Below are 24,276 nucleotides of genomic sequence, written 5' to 3'. Positions count from 1 at the left end.
ATCTCTTTGTCTTGAATTTTTGGCATTTTAATTATGATGTGTCCGGGCATAGGCCTCTTTGGGTTCTTCTTGCTTGGGACTTTGTGCTTCCTGAACTTCTAGGACTTTTTCCTTCACCTGGTTCAGGAAGTTTTCTGCCATTATTTCTTCAAATAGGTTCCCTAACCCTTGCTTATTTTCTATATCTTTTGGGACTCCCATGATGCAAATATTTTTACTTTTCATATTGTCTCACACCTCCCTTAAATTGTCCTCCTGCTTTTAAATTGTTTTTTCATTTTGTTTCTCTGATTGAGTGATTTTTTTTCTATCCTGTCTTCTAATTTGCTGATCTGATCCTCAGCTTCCCCTAATCTGATGTTTAGTCCTTCCAATGTATTTTTTTTTTCTTTTTAAATATATCTTTATTGATTTCAGAGAGAAGAGAGGAGAGGGAGAGAGAGAGATAGAAACATCAATGATGAGTCATTGATCGAGCCGACAACCCGGGCATGTGCCCTGACCGGGAATCGAACCCCGATCACCTGGATCCTAGGTCGACACTCAACCACTGAGCCACACCCGGCCGGGCGCCAATGTATTTTTTATTCCTACTATGTCATCCTTAATTTACTTCATAGTTTCCATATCATTTCTCATGCTGTTGAGCATCCTTATGATCACTATTCTGAACTGTATATCTGGTAGGTTGCTAATCTCCATTTCATTTACCCTTCTTCTGGGGAATTACTTTGTTTTTTCATTTGGGGCTTGTTTTTTTGTTTCCCCATTTTGACTGACTGTTTGGCTTTGTTTCTTTGTATTAACATCTGCTAAGACTCCAAGGCTTTTTAGAGGGTTTCTGGTGCAGGCCAATGTCAGATGCTGTTTGTGACTGTTCTTGAGTATCCTGTTTGAAGCTTTCTATACACCACAACTTGCAGTTCCCTCTGCTGCTGGTGCTGGGTGCCTTTGGAAAGGACCAAGATGCCCACCAGGTTCTGTTTTTCCAAGCTGTGCATCCAGAAGCAAATTAGGCAAAGACTCAAAGCACTCAGAGGCTGATTGTTATTCAGTCTCTTAATGAGCCTCAGGCTGTAGAAACTCTACAGAGTGGGGTGAGAGGTTTTCCAGCAGGGTGGGGCAATTGCTTCCCTCACCAGGCAAAAGCTGCTTGGAAGGTAAATGTCTGCCTGAGAAAGGTGTCCTCTGCTCCAAATGGCTGCCCCCGAGCTCTATTCCCAGAGCCAACATTCTTAGATTCTCTTCACACAGCTCTAGTCCACTCTGCCCTCCCTCTACCAGAGCCCATCGCGAGTGGCTGCACATGAAACTTTGTACCTTGGCCCTTTAGTTTGGTGCTTGCATCATCTGCCTTCTCTCCCTGGCAGACAGAAACTCCATCGCTTTTCACAGCCAGATGTTATGTGGGCAACTTTTCAGTTCTGTTGCTCTTGGCTGGGGAGCCCAGCTTGGGGTCTAGAAGCCAGAGTTCTCAGTAGGTACCCCCCCAGAGCTGAGATATCCCTGGGGACCTTCAGCTACTTCCTATGGGAGCTGACCGGGCCTTTCACGCCTCTGCACTTCCTACCAGTTTCTATGCAGCCTCCACCTTTCTTCCTTGGTTATAAGGGTGTTCCCCAGCTAGTCTTCAGTTGATTATTCAGGATGTTTTTTCTATATTTTAGTTGTAATTCCAGTTTGGTCCTGGGAGAGTGTCGGTATAGCTTCCATTCAATCTGCCACCATCTTGGAATCCAAACCTTGCAATTCTTATAATATACAAAGGGTATTCAGCCTATATCAGTAATTCATACAAATCAAGATAAAAAACAAACCAGAAAATATAAACATGTACAAAGTTATGAAGGGCAATTAAATGTTAAACTTGAGTGGGTAACAAAGTCAAATATACAAATTGAGACATTTACAGGGAATTGCCAAATAAACACAATGGGGCAGTATTTTTCACAATGGCAAAAATTAAATCTAACAAAACACAATGTGATTAGAGGATCTGAATAAAGTGATAGTATTCACTTTGTGAATTGAATGTCTACATTTGTACAATGCACTTGAAGATTAATTTTAAATTTCAAGTGAAATTGAATGAAAGAAGTTTACTTAGCTTTTAAAAAAAGAAGTTCACTTATGGGTTTAGTTTGACATATATCTAACAAATATGTATGACATAACATGTCCAAGGTTATTTATTGGAGCATTACTTAAAATAGTAAAACAATAAAACTAAGCATCAATTAACAATGCAGATAAATAGATGGTGCTACATGCAGTTATACCACAAAGAACATAAATGATAAAACTCATGTATTGATGATCATGATGATGATGATAGCTAATATTTGTTTGTACAGTGCTTACTATGTCTGAGGCATTTTTTTAGCCACCAAGTGTAATCCAGCAATGAAATATATAACTTGTAAAAGGATTATATTTATTTAAAGTTCAAATTTATGCAAAGCAAAGCCATTACTTAAACACCCATAATGAGTATAAACATAAAAATATGTATGGGAATGATAAACATGAAATTTAAGATGTCAGTTTAAGTGTGAAAAGACGTAACTATGAGAATGGTACTAAGAGCACTTAAAATTCTTTTCAAATACTTATGATGTATTTATTATTTATTTATTTATTTATTTATTTATTTATTTATTTATTATTATTCTTTTTAAAATATGTCTTTATTGATTTCAGAGAGAGGAAGGGCCAGGGAGGGAGAGAGAGATAGAAACAGCAATGATGAGAGAGTCATTGACTGCCTGCCTCCTGCACCTTCTCCTCCCTCCCCCCGACCACTGGGGATGGAGCCTGCAACTTGGGCATGTGCCCTGATGCGGAATCAAACCACAGTGTCCTAGATCATAGGTCGATGCTCCACTGCTGAGCCACATTATCCAGGCATGGTTTTATTTTTTTGATATAGAAATTGGTGACAAGAAATTTCATACAGTTTTCTTTAATGTATGTTAGCCCAAACCATGTAATAACTTAAAACGATAGTCAACTGAGACTTATAAATAAATCCAACTGCCTTTAAAAAAAAATGCATAAAGTTATAATATTGAAAGCTTTTCTCCTGAGATCAACAAAGAAACAGGATGCACTCTATTACATTTTCTATTTATTATTCTTTTGGAAAGAGTAGCCAGTGCAAGGACAGAAAACAAGGAACATTTAAAATCAACATAACACTTGGAAAGGAAGAAATAACACTATAATTACTTTCAGATAAACTTACTGTATACAAAATAAAATCCAAAATGACCTAGAGAAAATAAGAAATAGTATAATAATTTAGTAAATTCTCTGGAAAAAAGATGAAAATATAAAAATTATGTTTCTATTCTGCAAAGCAAAAATAAAAAATTTAAAAAGTTACGCTTGACACTGCATAAAATCAATATCCAAATAATTCTCACAAAGATAAGCAAAATCTCCTCACTGAAGACAGTAAAACAAGATGAGAGGCATTAAAAATCTAAATAAATTGAATGTATTCCATGTTCGTGGACTGGAAGGCCTATAATATAAAAATCTCAACACTCCCAAAATTGATGTATAAAGACTAAATTGTCCATCTGGTAGACATCATTTCCTAATCCTAATATTAATAAAATAGATCAATGAGTATTGCATCTAAACTTGAAACAGACATTTTAAAATCTACAAGTATTATACACTAAGTGCTGTTAATTCTTTGCTCTACTACATACATTTTCCATTGAGTAAGTTAGTTATACTCACCTATTTTAAGCATAAGTGTTGTAATGGTATCCATCTTTATTTAGATATAATTATTGGATGAAAAAAATTAATTTTGAGATTCTATTTTATCGAATAAATTTAAAAGTTCACAAATAAGAAATTAGACAAATGATATTATTCTACAAATTTTTATTATGAAAAAAACTTTATATCAAATTCCATTGAAATACATCAATATTAAATTGTAAATTCTCTTTATTGTATTATTGTATGTTAGAGTGCAATTACTGTCAATATAAAATGATAGTTTTCTAATTTTTTCTCACTTTTCTTTGCCTTTTTAATATACTCTTCTGCTAGGTGTCCTACAACATTGTAATTAATGGGAAAACATACACTCTGAACCTGGTACAAAAGTAGGTGATCTATATTTGTTTTATTTATAATTTTCATTTGTAATTATCCAGAATTTCATTATTTTGCATTTGTAAATGTTTCAAGTTACTGGCTTTTCATTATCTCTTATTTTATCCTTTAAAAACTTAAAAGTTTATGTAATAAATCTTGAATTTATATACTAAAGAACCTGAATCCATAGTGTAAGCTCCCATCTTCGCCCTTTTTTGGCTATCCATGTTGTTCCATAGGGGATGAATTTTGATGATTTTCTATCTGTATCAAAACATAAGTATGACTTGTTTTTCAGTTTCTTTACATTCAATTCTATTTGAAAGAAGTTTACATACAATGTCATAATGTCTTAAGGTTTTAGAATATATTTATAATTAGCCAAACTCAATTCCATGCCAGCTAATAAATTTGGGGAAAACAAGCATAACATACTAACGAATAAAGAAACATCAAAATTGTAATGGTCCTTTTTTAAATGATAAGAATAGACTTCCAAAAATAAATGACAGGCTGAAGTCTGAAAGTGAAATTACCAAATCAAAACAAGAACAAGAAATAGATCTGTATCATTTCTAGAATTTATAGTTGCAATCTTTTCATACATTATAAAGCTTGGAAAATGCTTTTTGTATGTAAAATGAGTGATACTAGTTTGAAGGAAGACATTAAAAACTGACTCAAAATTACTTCTTCCTAAAGAGAAAAAAAAACAAAAAACTGCATTTTTGCAAGAAATACATTGGGAAAATCCAGATAGAATCTCATAGTCAGCCACTATTTTGGAATGCCAAGTGATGGGCATGAGAATGAGCCATTGGTCATGCCTAAAGCATCCTGTGAATATGAGTATCACAGGCACAATATTTGTTGAACATTTATTTTGAAATATGTATAGTATAATTAATTAGAAATATAAGAAGACCTGAATTAAAATGCAGTAATAGTAGTTGATTTCTATTCTTTTCTCTTATTTAAGTAGTTAATTTCTTAAGCTCTTTTTTATATTAGGAAAAAAAGTATAGAATATATAATACAACTAATGATGATATAGTAATTCATGAATCTATTATTTTATATTACACCATTTATCCTCTATTAATTTTTTTGTTATAGAGTCTTTTACTCTTCTTTTAGTAGTTTCTCTAGATTAATATATTAATTCCTGAGTTATTGCATCTAATATACACTTTTACCAATTACCCTATATTGTTAGATCATTTAATTTTTTTTAAATCCTCACCTAAGGATATTTTTTCCATTGGTTTTCAGAGATAGTGGAAGGGAGAGAGAGAGTGAAACTTCAATGTGAGAGAGACACATTGATTGGTTGCCTCCAACACGTGCCCCAACTGGGGCCATGGATTGAGCTTGCAATGAAGATACGTGCCCTTGGCTGGAATCAAGTCAGACCCTTTAGTCTGCAGGTCGATGCTCTAGCCACTGAGCCAAACTCCCAGGGCTCATTTAACTTTTTTAAAAAAATAATTTATCTTTATTGTTGAAAGTATTACAGATGTCCTCCCTTTTCCCCCCATTGATCCCCTCCACCCCGCATCCCTCCCACCCCCTGGAATTCCCATACTATTGTCTGCGTTGATGAGGAATCTCATTTAAATGTTTAATTTCACTTGCCTTTGTCTACCTTTTCATTATTTTATTATGTATCATAATTCTGCATACTTTTAAACCCCATTGAGAGATTATTATTTTTAGTAAAGACATTATTCCTTTATATTTAACCATAAATGTACCCATTCTGGTGCTCTTTTTTCTTCCTGCATTTCTGGTTCTATATGCAGTTAATTTTCATGTCTCAGGAATTCTTTGTATTTCTATTACTTGTCTGCTTCTTTTTAATTATATTTGTTAGCATTCATTGTTAAATCTTTACTTAACTCTATTCTTTTATTTTAAATATGTTTTTATTGATTTTATTGATTTTTATAGAGAGAGATTGGGAAAGGGGTAGAGAGATAGAAACATCGATGAGAGAGAAACATCATCAATCAGCTGCCTCCTGCACTCCCCCTACTGGGGAATGGAGCTGCAACCCGGGCATGTGCCCTGACTAGGAATCGAACCAGTGACCTCTTGGTTCATGGGGTGACATTCAACCACTGAGGCAGAGCAGCTGAGCCTTAACCCTATTCTTAAGAACTTTTTTGCTGGAATAAATTTTAGGATGACTTAAAAAATGACTTTAGTCCTTTTAAATTATCATTTCATTGTCTTCTGGCTTTCTTCATTTCTATTGACAAGGTACCTGCTTATCTTATTGCTATTTCTTTGAAGGGGACATAATTTTTCTCTCTCTTGACATTTTGAAGTTGTTATTTTAGTTTTTATCAGTCTTCTAAAAATATTTAAGTGTGATTCTTCTTTCTTATATCATGCTTGAATTACATAGAGCATATTCTGTAATTCTGTATTGTCAATTTTGAAAAAACATTTGCTCTTATTTTCAAAGATTTTAAGTTTTGTTTAGCTCTTTGGCCTCTCTCTGTGACTTCAAAATTTGGCAAATGATTTTAAAGGGAAGGAAGTTATATTTTGATGCATTTAAACTGTTTAATATTTTATTCCAGGCCTACAAAACCCCCCAAATTTCTGCTTGTTTCTAGGCTTCCAAATAGTGGCTTCCTCCTTGGGGCAAACATGGATTTTTGTATTCTTTCTTTCCCTGCCAAAAAATAGTTCCTGCATATCACCAGCTAAATTTCTTTACAGGGCTTTCAACTCAGAATTGGCATGTTCCCTGGAGTCCCACCTTATGGTGGGTCATTTTCTTTTTTGTTATACTAGAAGATAAAATTTTTGCTCTGCTTGTCAGTGGCTTGGTTCTTGGACCTGTTGTTTCAACAAATCCAGACTCTCATGGCTGTCACAATCTTTATATTATACTTGTTTGGGAAAATGAAAATGGGATAACTACACCTACCTTTCTCTTTATACAGCCCTTTAAGCATATTTTTCTCAGATATATAAGTAATATATTTTAATTTCAGATGCCATCTAATCTGTTGAATTAATGTTATATTAGGTCAGTATTTATTGATCATTTGCTATTTCCAGATATTCTTCTAAATGCTTGAGATGCATTAGTAAACAAAATGGAAATGAATCTCTGAGTTCATATTGTTAGTAGATGACTCTAATAATGATATAAGAAATAAGCAGATTAGGAAGAGTGTTAAAATGTTTTAGCAAAAATATAGAGCAAAGTGAAAATATCTTTTGGAAATCCAGTGCTTGATAATTGGGAAAGTTGAATTTTTTATAAACTTATCATATAGGCCTCACTGAGAAGTTGATGTATAAGGAAAGACTTGAAGTAAATGAGACAAGGAGCCATGCTGAAGAACATCCCAGGAAGGGACAACAACTTGTACAAATATCCTGTGGCAAAAGCTTGCCTGTTGTATTCAAACAAACAAACAAAACAGCTAAAAGGACAGTGTGGCAATAAAGTGTGTGAGAGGAGGACTGGAAAATAGGATCTTTGAGTAAAATGAGAACAAAATCAGAGAATCATCCTCTGTTTCTAGCCCCACCCCCACCCCTGCTTACCTACCTATTTATAATAAATATAACAAAATAAATATCTTTTAAAAATAAAAGCTTAGGAAACAATATTTTCATTAAATATTATTTATCTATTTTGCAGAACCTTTTTGCCTCCTAGTTTTAGAATTTATGTTTATAATGGTACGGGATACATGAAACCTTTTGAACAACAGATTCAGGTATGATTTTTAGAGTCTGTTTTACCTTTATTAGGTGAGTTTCTGTGATCACCTTACTTAGGGTCCAGTTGTTGCTGGAGTACAAAGGGTTGAAGTTATGTTTTGTTTTGGCATGAATTTAACCATTTCTTCTTGATGATGTGTCTTGAGTAAGCCTTCTTATACAGATGATTATCCAAACCACAATTCTTATACTTTAAGCTATTATTTAAGGACAATGTACATATATGTGCTTATGTGGCCAAAGGCTTGACTATGGTTGTGATACTTCAGATGCAAAAGCATGACTTACATTAGGACATCTAAATCTGGAAAGAAAAGGAGAATCCAAAGTCACTTCTGTAGTATTTTCAGGGACCTAGTGAATATATATGGAATTGCAAGCACATTTAAGAATATATTAAATTTTCATATATTTTGAACACTTGATTCATTTTATTTTTCTTTATGTTTTAATTTATCTTTATTGTTGAAAGTATTACAAATGTTCACTTTCATCCACATTGCTCCCCTCCACCCTGAACACACACCTTTAGGCCTTCACCACAATTTTGTCTGTGTCCATGGGCTATGCATTTAAATTCTTAGGTTAATATCTTTCCACCCACCCACCCACTCCTGCCTTCTCTCTGAGATGCCTCAGTCTGTTCCATGCTTCCATGTTTCTGGATCTATTTTGTGCATCAGTTTATTTTGTTCATTAGATTCCACATATGAGTAAGGTCGTGTGATACTTGTCTTTCTCTGACTGACATTTCTTTTAGCATAATAGTCTTCAGGTCCCACTATGCTGACTCAAAGTGTAAGACATTCTTTTTTTATAGCGGCATGGTATTCCGTGGTGTAAATGTCCAAGAAGATGGTTGATAAGATTTCAATCTTCTTGAATTTGTAGAAACTTGTTTTGTGTCCTAACATGTGGTCTATCTTTGAGAATGTCCCATGTACACTTGAGCAGAATGCATATTCTGCAGCCTTGGGGTGAAATGTTCTGTAAATGTCAATTAAATACATTTGATCTAGTGTGCCATTTAGGGTCACTGTTTCCTTGTTGATTTTCCCTCGGAAAGATTTATCCAGTAAAGTCAGTGGGGTGTTAAAATCCCTACTATGATTATATTGCTATCTATCTCTCCCTTAAAGTCCTCCAGAAGTTTTTTTTTTTAGCCTGTGTGTCTTTTGTTCTGAGGTGGGTCTCTTATAGATGGCATATATTTGGGTCTTGTTTCCTTATCCATTCAGCTACCCTATGTTTTGATTGGAGCATTTAATTCATTTATATTTAAGGTTATTATTGATATGTACTTATCTACTGCCATTTTTTCTCTTTATGCCTATGTTTCCCTTTCTATTTCAACTTCTTATTAAGGCAGTCCCTTTAACATTTCTTGCAGTGCTGGTTTGGTGGTGATAAACTCCTTTAGGGTTTTTTTTTTTTTTTTGGTCTGGGAAGATTTTTATTTCACCATCTCTCTTGAATGATAGTCTTGTTAGATAGAGTAGTCTTGTTTTCAAATCCTTGCTTTTTATTACCTTGAATATTTCATGCCATTCCCTTCTGGCCTGTAGAGTTTCTGATGAGAAATCAGCTGAAACCTTATGGGAGCTCCTTTGTAGGTAACAGATTGCTTTTCTCTTGTTGCCTTTAAGATTCTTTGTCTTGAATTTTTGGCATTTTAATTATGGTGTGTCTGGGCATAGGCCTCTTTGGGTTCTTCTTGCTTGGGACTCTGTGCCTCCTCAACTTGTGGGACTTTTTCCTTGACCAGGTTAGGGAAGTTTTCTGCCATTATTTCTTCAAACAGGTTCCCTAACCCTTGCTTATTTTCTACATCTTCTGAGACTCCCATGATGCAAATATTGTTACATTTCGTGTTGTCCCACAGCTCCCTTAAACTCTCCTGTTTTTTAATTGTTTTTTCTCTTTGTTTCTATGATTGAGTGATTTTTTTCTACCCTGTCTTCTAATTTGCTGATCTGATCCTCAGCTTCCCCTAATCTACTCTTTATTCCTTCCAATGTATTTTTTATTCCTACTATGTCATCCTTAATTTCCTTCATAGTTTTCATTTCTTTTCTCATGCTGTTGAGCATTCTTATGGTCAGTATTCTGAACTGTATATCTGGTAGGTTGCTAATCTCCATTTCACTTACCCTTCTTCTGGAGAATTACTTTGTTTTTTCATATGGAGCTTGTTTTTTGTTTCCCCATTTTTGGCTGCCTATTTGGCTTTGTTTCTTTAGATCTGCTAAGTCTCCAAGGCTTTTCAGAGAGTTTCTAGTGCAGGCCAATGTCAGATGCTGTTTGTGACTGTTCTTGAGTATCCTGTTTGAAGCTTTCTATACACCACAACTTGTAGTTCCCTCTGCTGGGGCTGGGTGCCTTTGGAAGGGACCAAGATGCCCACTAAGTTCTGCTTTTCCAAGCTGTGCATCCAGAAGCAAATTAGGCAAAGACTCAAAGCACTCAGAGGCTGATTGCTATTCAGTCTCTTAATGAGCCTCAGGTTATAGAAACTACAGGGTGGGGTGAGAGGTTTTCCAGCAGGGTGGGGCAATTGCTTCCCTCACCAGGCAAAAGCTGCTTGGAAGGTAAATGTCTGCCTGAGAAAGATGTCCTTGGCTCTATGGGGGAATGAATCAGCACAGGAATCCAGATGGCTGCCCTCTGAGCTCTATTCCCAGAGCCAACCATTCTAGATTCTCCTCACACAGCTCTAGTCCACTCTGCCCTCCCTCTACCAGAGCCCATGGTGTGTGGCTGCACACAAAACTTTGTTTCTTGGGACTTTTAAGATGTTGCCTATATTTCCAGGTGTCCCTCCCTGACAGAAACTCCACGCTTTTCACAGCCAGGTGTTATGTGGACAACTTTTCAGTTCTGGTGCTCTTGGCTGGGGAGCCCAGCGTGGGGTTTAGACCCCTGAATTCTCAGTGGGAACTCCCCTACAGCTGAGATATCCCTCGGAAACTTCAGCTGGTTTCTGTGGGAGCTGACCTGCCCTCTACACCTCAGCACTTCCTACCTGTCTCTATGGAGTCTCCACTTTATAGCCTTCATTATGAGGACTCTCTTCAGTTAGTCTTCAGTTGATTATTCAGGATGGGTTTTCTATATTTTAGTTGTAATTCCAGTTTGGTCCTGGGAGAGTGTCAGTTTAGCTTCCACTCAATCTGCTGCCATCTTGGAATCTTCTGGAGCTTCATTTTATAATGCCTATAATTTACTGGTAGAAGAATAGAAAATTGTGCATAGAAATGCATGAATTGTCTGTTCTTGAAATGCTGTTTTTCTTTTTACCTTTGTCCTGGCCTACTAATTCCTGTTCTTTTTTTCAATTTGCATTACTGATTTTATGTGGGGGATCTACCAGTACTTTGAAATTAAGCATATTTGTAAATACTAAGCTTTTATCAGAAGAAATAATAGAGATGGTCAACCATTGTTTTAAATTTTGCTAAGCAGACTTGACAAATATATGTGAGTTATCTATGGAGTAGTCTATACATTTATATAAATAATATATAGTCAAATTGTGTTATGATATATACATTTTTATCTACACACACAAATAGATATTGTATATGTATGTGCATATGGCATGTATATGTGTGTGTATAAGAGACAAGAGAGTGAGTTAGAATCAGAGACAAAGAGATACACAGCCACAATATTCTATGCCTGAATTTTACATAATTTTGCTATACCTTACACCTAGCTCTACTTCCTACTTTTCAGGAGGTAACCATGAAAGATCAATGTATAATTAAAAAGACAAAGCAAACAATCATTTATTAATGTCCTGATAGCAGTAAGTTGTTGAATATTGGTCTCAAATGTAAGTACAGTCATGTGTCATGTAATGACATTTAAGTCAACAATGGACCACCTATGCAATGGTGGTCCCATAAGATTATAATGGAGCTGAAAAATTCCTAACACCTAGTCACACCATAGCCATCATATTGTTGTAGGGCAATGTGTTACTCACGTTTGTGGTGATTCTGGTGTAAACAAACCAATTACACTGCCAGTCATATAAAAGTATAGCACATACAATTAGGCGGAGTACATAATACTTGATAATGGTAATAAGCAATTATATTACTGGTTTCTGTACTTACTATGCTATACTCTTTATCATTATTTTAGAGTATACTCTATTTATTAAGAAAACAAAACAAAAAAACCCCAAAAACAGTTTACTGTAAAAGACTTTGTCATGTTACCCTGGCAGCAAGCAGCCTTGTACTTCTCACTGAGATTGGAGGTGAGGCAAGAAGGTCTGGTTTTGGCCCAAATTACACAGGCTTCCATTTTAATTCCTGAATTTTCATAAGTTTCATTAAAGAGCTGTTTATTCATTTTCTCTTAGGATGACTTGTCCTTTCAACCATTTCCAGAGGATTTAAATGGTTCTTTGTTTATAATTTTCATTCCTTTTGCTAGGGAGATTTGGGGAGCTCCTCATGCTGTCATACCAGAAGTCAATTCTTTACATCTTCATTTTTAAAGAATGTTTTTTCTTAATATATAATTCAGGGTGCCAAGGCTTTCATTCTATCTTGGCATTTTATTCTATTCCATTGAATCCTAGTTCTCTATTCAAATATATCTATCCCTATTTCTATACATCTATATCCATGCCTATCTATAGAGATATTTAGTGAAAAATACTATAATTTGCATAATTATTCCTCTGAATGTTATGTGCTACTTTTCTTTTGTTCATTTCAAAATTTTCCCTTTATTTTTGGTTTCCATCTGTTATTATGATGTGTTGAGTTCCTTATATCTTCTGGAAATGAGCACAAACCAAACAAATGAAAGTAAACAAAAGCTATTTATTCAGAGCTTGTCAGAGCAAGGAAGTAAGCCACTGTCACTTGCATTTTGGCAGATCCTGTTACTGGGACCTCAGTGTTTATCTTTGAGTCTGCCTGCCTGTGTGCACTGGCCCAAAGAAGTATCAAGCAAGAGTTTGCAGTATAGAAAGAAAAAAATAGTTTAATACCGAATTAGCTATTTCGAAGATGGGGACCTTATGATTCTAAGAACCCAACTCATAACTTAGATGTTATCTTTAGCCTGCCAGAGGTCTGGACCATCCCTGATACTATCTTCTGCTGCCTCAGGGGTTGCTTATTATCTGGGGAAAGGCCATGTCTCTGAGGGGTCTATAGAGAGAGAGATGGGTATGATTTCTAGAGCTAAGACTGAAAACTAAATTTAATCAAAGTCATGAGGACCCTTAATTTCAATACTCTAAAATAGTAGGAGGTGTGAGAAAGAAAAAAAAAATTCAAGTATGCTCTGATTGGAGGTGGGGAAGCTGTAGGTTGGCTAACTAGAAGCAAATCATCCTATGTCATTGTTTAGGGGTGCATGTTTGGCTTTCTCTGGTTTGCCTAAAGTTGGAAGCAGAGACAAAATTTATGTAAATTGAAAGTTTTTAATTAAGTCCTAGTTATTTTACATAAGTTATTGTTCAGTTTCCTGTATTGTTACTAGAGAGGACAATGTGGCTTCCTACAATGTCTGACTTGTAGCAGGCTGGCTTCATAGGCTAGTTTTTGTCCATGAGGGTGTTGGTTTCCTGGGCAGGTTGCAGGAGGTTGTGGGTCAGAGTTCTATTTTTTTGTATAATCTAGCCATTGTCTATTTGTATATTCAGTATTTCACTCTATAAGTTGCACTATCTCAATATATTTGGGGAAATCTTGGTCAATGTTTTTAAAGATATATTTTTATACCTATTTTCTCTTCCCATTCTTCTGGGGGTTCAATTAAACATGTTTAGATAACATTATCTCACAGGTTGCTGCAGCTATGTTCATCTTTTAAAGGTTCTTTTCTCTCAACTTTAATATTTGAAGATTTATGTAAGTCTATTTTTTTTTTTTTACCTTTTCTTTGCTTATCCAATGTGCAGTAAAACCTATTCAGTGTATTAAATTTTAAATATATCTTTGCTCTAGAATTTAGAGTTGACATTTATATAACCTTTATATCTCTTCAGGATTTCCTAATTTCTTTCCTATTATGCTTAAATTTTCTTTTTGTTCTAGATCACCCTTTTAAAATCTGTTTTAAAGCCTTCCCCCCCACCACCACTAATTACAAACTCATGGATTATTTCAGGGTCAGTTCTTTTTCTGATATTTCTCTTGATTATGAGCCACATTGACACATCTACTATTTTAAAATCATACGGGCCATCTTCATTGATAGTTTCTTGAGTCTGTGATTCTTGTCTCTGAAGGGTTTTCATTTTTATTCCATCAGATAATGAACTTTGCTGGAGTCACTTTCAAAACTACCTTCTTGTGTTCAGAAACACCCAAATGTCTTCTCAGTTAGTTTCTGCTAAGCTACTTGAGACCTCTTTCAAATATTCTCAGTTCAGATATAAATAAAGAATTTAGACCTGAGTTAATAACACACATTCTTGGGCCTCACTCTGTGCCTCCTTCTTTTCCTGGATATGGCACCTCAATTTCTAAGAACTTGAAAACATGGTCAATAAGATTGAATTCTTTGTTGGAACTTTAGTTCCCTGTGTTGCTCTGCTTTGGGGAGTGCCTTCAGGTGAAAACCAATATAAATGTAAAGTAAATACCATGCTTTTCTTTCTAGTGTTGATTCCCTTCTCTTACTTTTTCCTGCCTGCCTTTGTAGTTGGATTTTAAAATTATTTTTCCAGAGTTTATATTTGTAATTGGTGAGAGAGTTAATCCAATGCAAGTTATTCTGCTACTACACTCAAATAATTTTGAAAAGAAAAATTTCTCTTGGATTCATTTTTGTTTGTGCAAAATTAAGTCAATAGAGTATGAAAAAACATGTTTTGCATGATTTTTACTTTGATTTTAATGACCAAGAATGTCATATTTAATTTATAACAGGAAAAAAATATGAAATTGTACTAGTTCTTTTTGAACCTGTGGGAAAATTTTTGGATAATTGAGCCAAATGCTCATCTAATAATCCTTTAAATCTATTTTAAAAACAAGGAGTCTTTGACACATATGCACAAATTAACTTTTGTTTTAAATATTTGAAAATATTACCTTTAACATGAGTTATTCTAATAGATATACATGTATTTTATCTTTTTTTTCAGAATTTTTGCTACTTCCAAGGGCATATTGAAGGATATTCAAATTCTATGGTGATCCTTAGCACATGTACTGGACTCAGGTTGTGATATGTAATTTTATAACTACAAAATGGAGTATTATTTTAGAAATAATTTGAAAATATTAAAAATTATATTCAAGGATTCTAACGTGAGCCATGCCTTATTGTGGAAAACTGTCTTTGGAAAAGCATAATATGGAAATTCTTGTGATGCCTCCTACCTTTATTCTGAATTAATATTTTTGATATATTTGGAGACAATGAAATATCAATAGCTACATAAATACCAATAGCATTGCTATTCAGTACCACTCAGTAAGTTTGTGGATACTTAGGCATTTTTTTCCTACTTTACCACCTAAAACTAAGACTGAATATTATCTACATACAATTAAACAAAAACTTGACTAAATGACATTTTATGTGCTTTAAAAAAAATGTGTTTTGAAATTCATAGGGGCTTGCTACAGTTTGAAAATGTAAGTTACGCAATTGAGCCCTTGGAACCTTCAATTGGTTTTGAACATGTGGTTTATCAAGTAAGTCCTAAGAAAACAGGTGCTTCTTTATATGCTGAGGAGGATACTGAGACAAGAGAAATATCTTATAAAATATACAGTATGCAGGTAGGTGATTGATTAACTATATGGCTATTACTATTCATCAGTATAAACAATGTATTTCTTCTGAAAAATTATTTATATTAATAAATATGATAGATGATAGATAGATAGATGATAGATAGATAGATAGATAGATAGATAGATAGATAGATAGACAGTTACATAGATAGATAAATGTGCTAGATGTACCAGAAACTTTATCACTTAATATTGTAAGCCTTAAAAATAGTCATTCAAATTTCCAGAACTACAAGCTGTTCATTTTTCACTGTTAGTGGCAGTTTTTCCCCATATCATCTAGGCCTTTATTGTCTACAGATGTTCTCCTTTCTCCATATCCATTATGTGAAAATTTTGATATAATAAATACAAATGCCATTCACATAAATATTGAAGGTATTTGCTGAGGAGAAGCACTAGGGTCTTCTTCTAAGGCAGTTGCCTCAGGGGCAGCCATTACATTTTCCTCAGGATGCAGGGTCAATTTCTTAATGCAAGGATGGAGAAGCTGCTCCTACTGGCAAAGGAGACTCCAGAATTTAAGGGTTCAGTGACCACAGATTCATCAGAAACTTCCCATATGTCCCCATTCCAATTTTCAGGATCTAATTTTTTCACAATTAATACCCTCACTTTAACAGTAGACACCATGTGATGTTGAAAATTCAGTTCATGTTGTAATGAATCTACTCATAGAATGAGATTCTGGGTTTAGTTTCCAACCATCTCTGATCTGTAGTTATAGTAGGTAAAGGTTTATTTCAGGGCAGATGTTTTTCCAGAGAAACAGAACCAACAGGATATATATAAATATGTATGTGTGCATATATGTACACAAACATTAATGTATATCTGGACATTGTGACACAGTCGAGTTGACAGATAAAATTAACTATCTCACGAGGGCTACAAAATTTATTTCTATATTTCTTTCATAAGTTTTATTGTTTAATCTATTGAATTTTGATGTGTGATTCAATTGAATTTTTGTAGGGAGTGATCTAAGATTCTAAATTTGTTATTCTTCATATGGATTTCTAATTTTCCCAACACCATTTGTTAAAGACTATTTTTTGTTCTATTGAATTTTCATGGCCTTTTTTATTTTTCTCAAAGATCAATTGACCATAAATGTTAGGGACTATTTCCACAATTGCAATTATATTCCATTGATCTTTATGCTTATTCTTAAGCCAGAGCCACACCTTTTTTATTACTATACCTCTCAAGTAAGTTTTGGAATCAGTAAGTGTGAATTCTTCTTTTTTGATATTGTTCTGGCTATTCTTGTTGTTATGAAATTCTAAATGAATTTTAAAATTTATTTCAGTTTCCTAAAAATGCCACCTGGGATTGTATTGATTCTGTAGATTTACCTGGGGGATATTGCCACTGAACAATATTAACTCTTGCTATCTATGAACATTGAATAGCTTTTTTTTTTTTTAGATTTTCTTTAATATTTTTCTTCATTGTTTTGCATAGTTCAGTCTTCAAGTTGTCAAGCTTATTTTGTTAAATTTATTTTTACAAGTTTTATTATTTGAATACCAATTCCTTAGTATTTACTTGACCAAAGAAAACTTTACTGCAATTAAGTTATCTTCATATAATAGATATCTAAGCAATTTGTCTAATTATACGGCCACATTCTCTTACTACATAAAGTGGCTTTTGAGGTTGTTTGAAATATCACCTTTCAACAGACACATTTCATGGCATTCTTTTATGTAACTTTTTCTTAAATTTATTGGGCTAAAATAGACTGTATCTTTATCCCATAAAATTTTATTGTTCATTAAGTGAATGAATATATTATTAGCTAAATATAGCCAATCCCAATCTCAAAGAGAAAGTGAACCAGAATCCAGGGAATGTTAGACAACTAATACATGTTGATGAAAATGAAGAAATGGTTTTGAATTCTTCAATCTATTAATACATGGTTTGTCTCATTTAATTTAAATGTTTATGCTTACCTTCCAGTAAAGGAGTGTTATTTTCTTGTTTAGGGAGTTTAATGAACAGATGAAGTCCTATAAGCCAAACTATCATGAAATATTTTGTGCTTAATTTTGAATGGAAATGGTTAAAAAAAAAACAAGTTAGACCATAAGGGCATTTCATCTGCATTTTTTAAAAAAAACAACAACCCTGAAATCTCCAAGGTGTGGGCCAAGAAATAGAATTTTAAAATGGATGAAAATGAGTGATCAATCACCCTTAAATTTGTCTTCCTGATCTTTCTCAACTTTAAAAAAAAAAAATTATGTGTTTTTATTGATTTCAGAAACAGAAAAAGAGAGGGAGAGAGATATAGAAACATCAATGATGAGTCATTGATCGGATGCCTCCTGCACGCCCCCTACTGGGGATGGAGCCCACAACCTGGGCATGTGCCCTGACCGGGAATCGAACCCTGACCTCCTGGTTCATGGGTCGACCCTCAACCACTGAGCATGCCAGCTGGGCTCAATTTTTCTTTTTTCTTTAAATTACTGTAACCATCATTTTTCTGATCTCTACTAAATCTCATATTCCCTAATATTCAGATTAATGTATTAAGGAAAGTTATTTTGCTAAAATGGGAAAATTTTAAACTTCAATGTGAAAAATAAAACCTATGGACATTAAAATAAAATATAAAAAAAGCTCCCTCAGTTTCTGAAATGTCATCCTCCTTTTCTGCTTCTGGATATCTGTCCAGTATTTGCAGTTATGTTATTTTAGTAACAGGATATTTTGAGTTATCAATGCTATAGTCTTAAAGGATTCACAAAGTCTGCCTTACAAGTTTTCCTTAGGGCATTCCACCTAGGTTATCTTCAGGTAAAAATAAGCATGAAAATAATCATTTTTTTGTCCTCGATTTTTGGCAGAGCCTAAGTCACAAAAATGATCAGCCAGAGTTCAAATCCCACCGGGCCTCGCATTTTTGCCTCCCTTACCCACTGCACTCCAGGTAGATGACATCCTACCCAGGACCTATATTTTGAGATATCCATGGTGCAGTTTAAGAGAGTTACTCATTTTGATTCTCTGTTGCTCACCTTTGCCTGAGGTGATTCACACAAGGATTAACTTTATCCTTCAGATGAAATATCACCCCTCTAAACTGACAGTTGGCTACTTACACTTTCAGGGTCATAGATAAAACCATACCACATAGTAATGCATAATTGCATCATTAAGCTAATAAAAAAAATCCCACCTTTTTTAATGAGTCAATGGAAGGGTTTTTTTTTGTGTTTGTGTTTTTTTTTGTTTTTTTTTTTCAGAAAAGCAAATAATATAAATTGCTCAAAACCAATGAAAATATACAGAATGGAAGGTAGAGGAAAGTTACTTTCTGAGTAAATTAAATGGTCGATCAGCTGCAAAAGAGGTGACAAGGGAAATATTCTGAAAATCATTCTTTGATACCTCATTTTGGTTATATTATGTGGTTCTATTTTTAAATATAAAGTTGGATTTTTCAGCAATGAACTCATGAAGTAGTGATAAATACTAATATATTTAAGCCATTATTTAATTTTCATGTGGATTTTTTTCAGCCAGCTGCAGATTTCCTTAAGTATATAGAAACACATATTGTAGTTGAAAAAAATTTGGTAAGTATATTCTGATTTATTTGCCTTACGTCAATTTATATCAGCAATTATTTTTTTCTTCAAATAATCTCTCTTCTTTTTCTGGGACTCCCATAATTCATACATTTTTTTTTGCTTAATGGTATTTCACAAGTGTCTCTTTTTTTCTTTCTGGTCTTTAGACTCTATAATTTCAATTGTCCTCTCTGCAAGTTTGTTGATTCTTTGTCCTGCCTCTTCAAATCTGTTGAAAATTTCTAGTGAATTTTCAGCTCAATTATTGCATTTTAGAGCTCCAGAATTTATTTGTTTTTTTTTTATAGTTTCTATATTTTTTGTTGACAATCTCATTTTGTTTATATGTAATTTTCCTGATTTCTCTTAGCCTGTGTTTTCCTTTAGTTCTTTGAGCATATTTTAGTTGTTTTAAAGACTTTGGTACATCTGCATTTCCTCAAGGATGGTTTCTCCCAATTTATCTTGTTCCTTTGGGACATACTTTTTTGTTTGTTTCTTTCTTTCTTTTTGTTTGCCGCATAATATAAATTAATGTTTGTGTTTCTTTGAAATGCATATCAAAATCTAATATAATTTGATAGTGTTTGGAGGGTGGGGCCTTTGAGAGTGGCCGGAGTCATTGATATGTAGCTCTTATGAAGGAGATTAAGACCCTTATAAAAGAGACTCCAGATTCCCTCAAGATGGCCATTTATGAACCAGGAAAATAATTTTCATCAAACACTAAATGATATTTCCAGAACTGAGAGAGATAAATGTTTGTTGTTTAGGCACCTAGTCTGTAATATTTTTGTTATAGCATCTCAGGCTGACTAAGGAACCTTGTGATTTTTATTGAAAATTCAGCATTGGAAAAAAACACTTCTTGCAGATTTTGCAGATTGGCTCTGTGCCAGGGCAGTCCTTCAGTGATTAGTTGGGCTTGCTCTCTAACAAGTTAGATGTCAGCTGAGGTGGATCTAAAAATTTTTTGCATACAAGTGAGATCAAACACTTTGAAGTTCTTACTCTTAAATCTCTCAAACCATCTTGTCCTTTCACAATGAAGGTTCTATGACTCCTAGTTGACATTGAAATTTTGATAGTGATTACATCAAATCTGTAGTTTGTTTTGTGTAGTATAAACATTTTAACAATATTAACCCCTGAGCATTGAATATATTTGCATTCATTTGTGTGTGTTTTTCAGTTCTTTCATCAATATCTTATAGTTTTCAGTATACAGATCCTTTACCTCCGTGATTACGTTTATTCCTGGGTATTTCATTCTTTTTGATGTCATTGTAAATGGGATTTTCTTCTTAATTTTTCTTTCTGGCAGTTTGCTATTAATATATGAAAATGAAACCTATTTTTGTATATTCATTTTTTTATCCTGCAACTTTACTATCTTTGTTTACTAGTTCTAACACTTTTGTGGTGATGAGTTTGGGGCTTTCTATATGTAACATGGCACCTGCAAATAGTGACAGTTTCACTTCTTCCTTTCTCATTTGGATGTGTTTTAACTATTTTTCTTGCCTAATTTCTCTGGCTAAGATTTCAATTTGTGCTATGTAAAAGTGGTGAGACTAGGCATCCTTGTATTGTCACTGATTGAAAGGGAAACGTTTTCAGCTTTTCACCATTGATTATGATCTTGGCTGTAGGCCTGTCATCTAGGGTCTTTATTATGTTGAAGCATGTTCTTTCTATACATATTTTATTTGAGAGTTATTATTATGAAAAGATGTTGAATTCTGTAAAATGCTCTTTATGTATCAATTGAGATGATTATATGATTTTTTTCTTCATTTTGTAATGTATCACATTAACTGGTTTCTGAATGTTGAACCATTTTTGCATCCATGGTATAAATCCTACTTCCTCATGGTATATGATCCTTTTAAATGTGCTGTTGATCTCAGTAAGCTAACATTTTATTGAGAATTTTTAAATCTACGTTCATCAGAGATATTGACCTGTAATCCTTTTTTGTAGTGCCCTTGTCTGATTTTGGTGTCAGGGTAATGCTGGCCATGTAAAATAGCTTTGGGAATGTCTCTCCTCTTCTATTTTTGGAATTTTGTAGTGTCCTTTTTTATATATCCTATTTCTCACACTGAATATCATATTATTTCTATAATGTTTTATATTTAAAAACTAATAATTAGTAGCTTAAACATTTCAAAGCCACTATATTAAAATTTAAACAAAACAACAATCATTAAATATTAAGCAATATATATTTAGATCTAAAATGTGTGATTATCTTTTTCAGTATAATCATATGGGTTCTGATACAGCTGTTGTCACTCAGAAAATTTTCCAGTTAATTGCATTGACTAATGCTGTAAGTGTTTGTCTTTTAGAACTTTTGCATTTGCTTGTGTTACTTAAAAAATTCCTGTCGTTTCTTTTATGACACTGCCTGAATACACTTCTTGTGTAAGTAGAGAAAATTATACAACCATTTTAAGTTTCAGTTTTCTAGCTGTTTAATAGAAATAATATCAGTTATTGCATATACTTAATTAGGTTATTGTAAAGATTAAAGATAGCACTTGACTTGGGGCATGCTTAAGGACAGACTTTTCAAATGTTAATTATAACTTGTTTCATTAGTAGTATGTATTATTTATATTATAAGATTCAGAACAAACTTACAGTTCAGTTGTTTAATATTTGTCATCAGGATAGTGTTTATTTTCACATTTAATTTCCAAATCTATTTAGACCATGATATTTGAATATATTTTCTTTATGTGTTCTATTTTAGATTTTTACGCCATTTAGTATTACGATAATTCTATCTTCATTGGAGCTTTGGATAGATGAAAATAAAATTTCAGTAATTGGAGATGTTGATGAATTATTACACAGATTTTTAAAATGGAAAAGATCTTATCTCGTTTTGCGTCCACATGATATGGCATTTTTACTTGTGTAAGCATATCTTGGCATTACTAAATCTTATACAAAGAAAGCATACCCATATTTAACCTACTTTTTGACAGTTGACAATACTTTAGAGAAAAAAAATCTTGTGCCATTTTTCTTACATACATCATGTGAATATTTTTCACAACGTGGGTTTTATAGAATTATTGATATCACGCTGTTTGTATTTAAAATTTACTCCTTTGATCTTGCCTTCTTACCTTATAGTATAATATCCCTAGCTACACATAAAATACTAATAATATCTACCTGAAGAAATGTTCCTGACTTCTATGAATATAGTAATTTGGGCTTCTTCTTACGCTTTATTTCCATAAAACAAAAATAACAAGGAAATGGAAACACTGTTGTATATTTAAACATTTCTAACATACCACATTCACATTATGTTTCCTTTTAAAAAGCAGAAGAATCTCTATTTAATACCCTTTTTTTTAATCAATGCCCAGAACCTACATATACTATTAAATTAAATTAAATTACATAGTGTCTCCCAAAAAATGTATACACACATTAACATCTGATAACTCAATTTTGAAAATGAAATGCATTTTGTTTTATTTTTATTAAATATGTTTTTAATGATTTTACAAAGAGAGGAAAGGAGGGGGAGAGAGAGATAGAAACATCGATGAGAAAGAGACATCTATTGGCTGCCTTCTGCACGCTCCCTACTGGGGGCAGAGCCCGGATCCTGGGCATGTGCCCTGACTGGGAATCAAACCAGGGATCTCTTGGTTCATGGGCCAGTGCTCAACCATTGAGCCATATGGGCTAGGCTGAAATGTATTTTAATAAAAACTGTCTTTATACTTATTCAAAGTGTGTGTATACATTTTTGGGGACACCCTATATATTTAAAAATAAACTTTTTTGTTATTTTCTGCCCCTCAAATATGCTACAACTTTGCATAACTTTGGGAAGCTAATTCTATCTTTTTAAAAAATATATCTTTATTGATTTCAGAGAGAGGAAGGGGGGAGAGAGAGAGAGAGAGACATCAATGATGAGAGTCACTGATCAGCTGCCTCCTGCACACCCCATGCTAGGGATGGAGCCCACAACCTGGGCATGTGCCTTGACTGAGAACTGAACCATGGTCTCCAGGGTCATAGGTTTACGCTCAACTGCTGGTTGAGCTAATTCTATCTTTTTAAAAGGAAACTTCAGTCCATAAGGCGACTCTTCCTATTTATCAACTGCATTGCCTTATTTTCTTAATTTTAAGAAATTTTATTTCATTTTCTAATTTTGATCACTTAGGAATATTTTATTATTTAATGAATGCTACATAAAACAAAATCTTCTATTTTAAAAAAATCCATATGATTATACACTTTATAATATTTGTTTTAAAATCTATTTTATTGTCTCCAAAAGAAGCAGACACATTTAGTTACTTCCTATGCTTTGTTACTTTAATGTTACATGGAAATGCCTATGAATATATTATATAAATATTTTTAAAAATTGGTAAATTTAATATTAATTGTGTTTAGTTTAATTTGTGATTATGTTTTTTTAAAACTTAAGTTACAGAGAAATCTCAGATTACGTTGGTGCATCCTTTCAAGGAAAGATGTGCGATAGACAATATGGAGGAAGTATTGTTCTGGTTGGTATAATCTACTTGGCTAAAATATATAAATAAAATGCTGTTTAGATCATATATACTTAAATATTTTTAAATTATTTCTAGGTATATTAATATTTGCATAATGAATACATTAATATTTTTCCCTGTTGCTGAGAGAAATGTTTGAACTATAGAAAGTCTTCATTGAACTTAATACACATAAAATTTTTGCCATTTCATCTCATGAGTTCAAAATATCCTTTTAGGAAAGTTAATGTAGTGATCTATTTAAGCTTATAAGATGCTCATAAATTTTCATGTGCTCAGTATTTAACCATTAATTGATTTTAACTTCAAGCTTAGATTTTCATCATTTTCTTAATTATGTAGCTAACATAATTATGAGCCAGATTAAAATAAACTTTGGAAACTATAAATTGCCTTAAAATTCTTTGTAGGGCACAGGTGAAAAATAACAGTCAAATGCCCTAATTGGCATTATTTATCTTAGTAGGAAATCTA

The 24,276-nt window shown here is 33.4% G+C and overlaps 1 protein-coding gene across 1 annotated transcript in view; it reads left to right on the top strand.

Moving 5' to 3' along the window:
* The window catches only part of LOC308552396 (disintegrin and metalloproteinase domain-containing protein 2-like), a gene marked incomplete at both ends in the record, with an annotated part of 89,263 nt that overhangs the window by 6,605 nt on the left and 58,382 nt on the right, over window positions 1-24,276 (top strand). Inside the window, 9 exon segments of the mRNA XM_081127714.1 lie at window positions 4,039-4,068; window positions 4,072-4,127; window positions 7,787-7,865; window positions 14,990-15,066; window positions 15,464-15,632; window positions 19,184-19,240; window positions 21,498-21,569; window positions 21,996-22,162; window positions 23,712-23,793. Coding sequence (XP_080983840.1) covers window positions 4,039-4,068; window positions 4,072-4,127; window positions 7,787-7,865; window positions 14,990-15,066; window positions 15,464-15,632; window positions 19,184-19,240; window positions 21,498-21,569; window positions 21,996-22,162; window positions 23,712-23,793 — 789 coding nt within the window.

This window comes from Miniopterus schreibersii, assembly GCF_964146895.1.
Source record: "Miniopterus schreibersii genome assembly, chromosome: 2".
In the NCBI taxonomy this organism is placed as follows: domain Eukaryota; kingdom Metazoa; phylum Chordata; class Mammalia; order Chiroptera; family Miniopteridae; genus Miniopterus; species Miniopterus schreibersii.
This window is presented reverse-complemented; position numbering and strand designations above follow the sequence as displayed.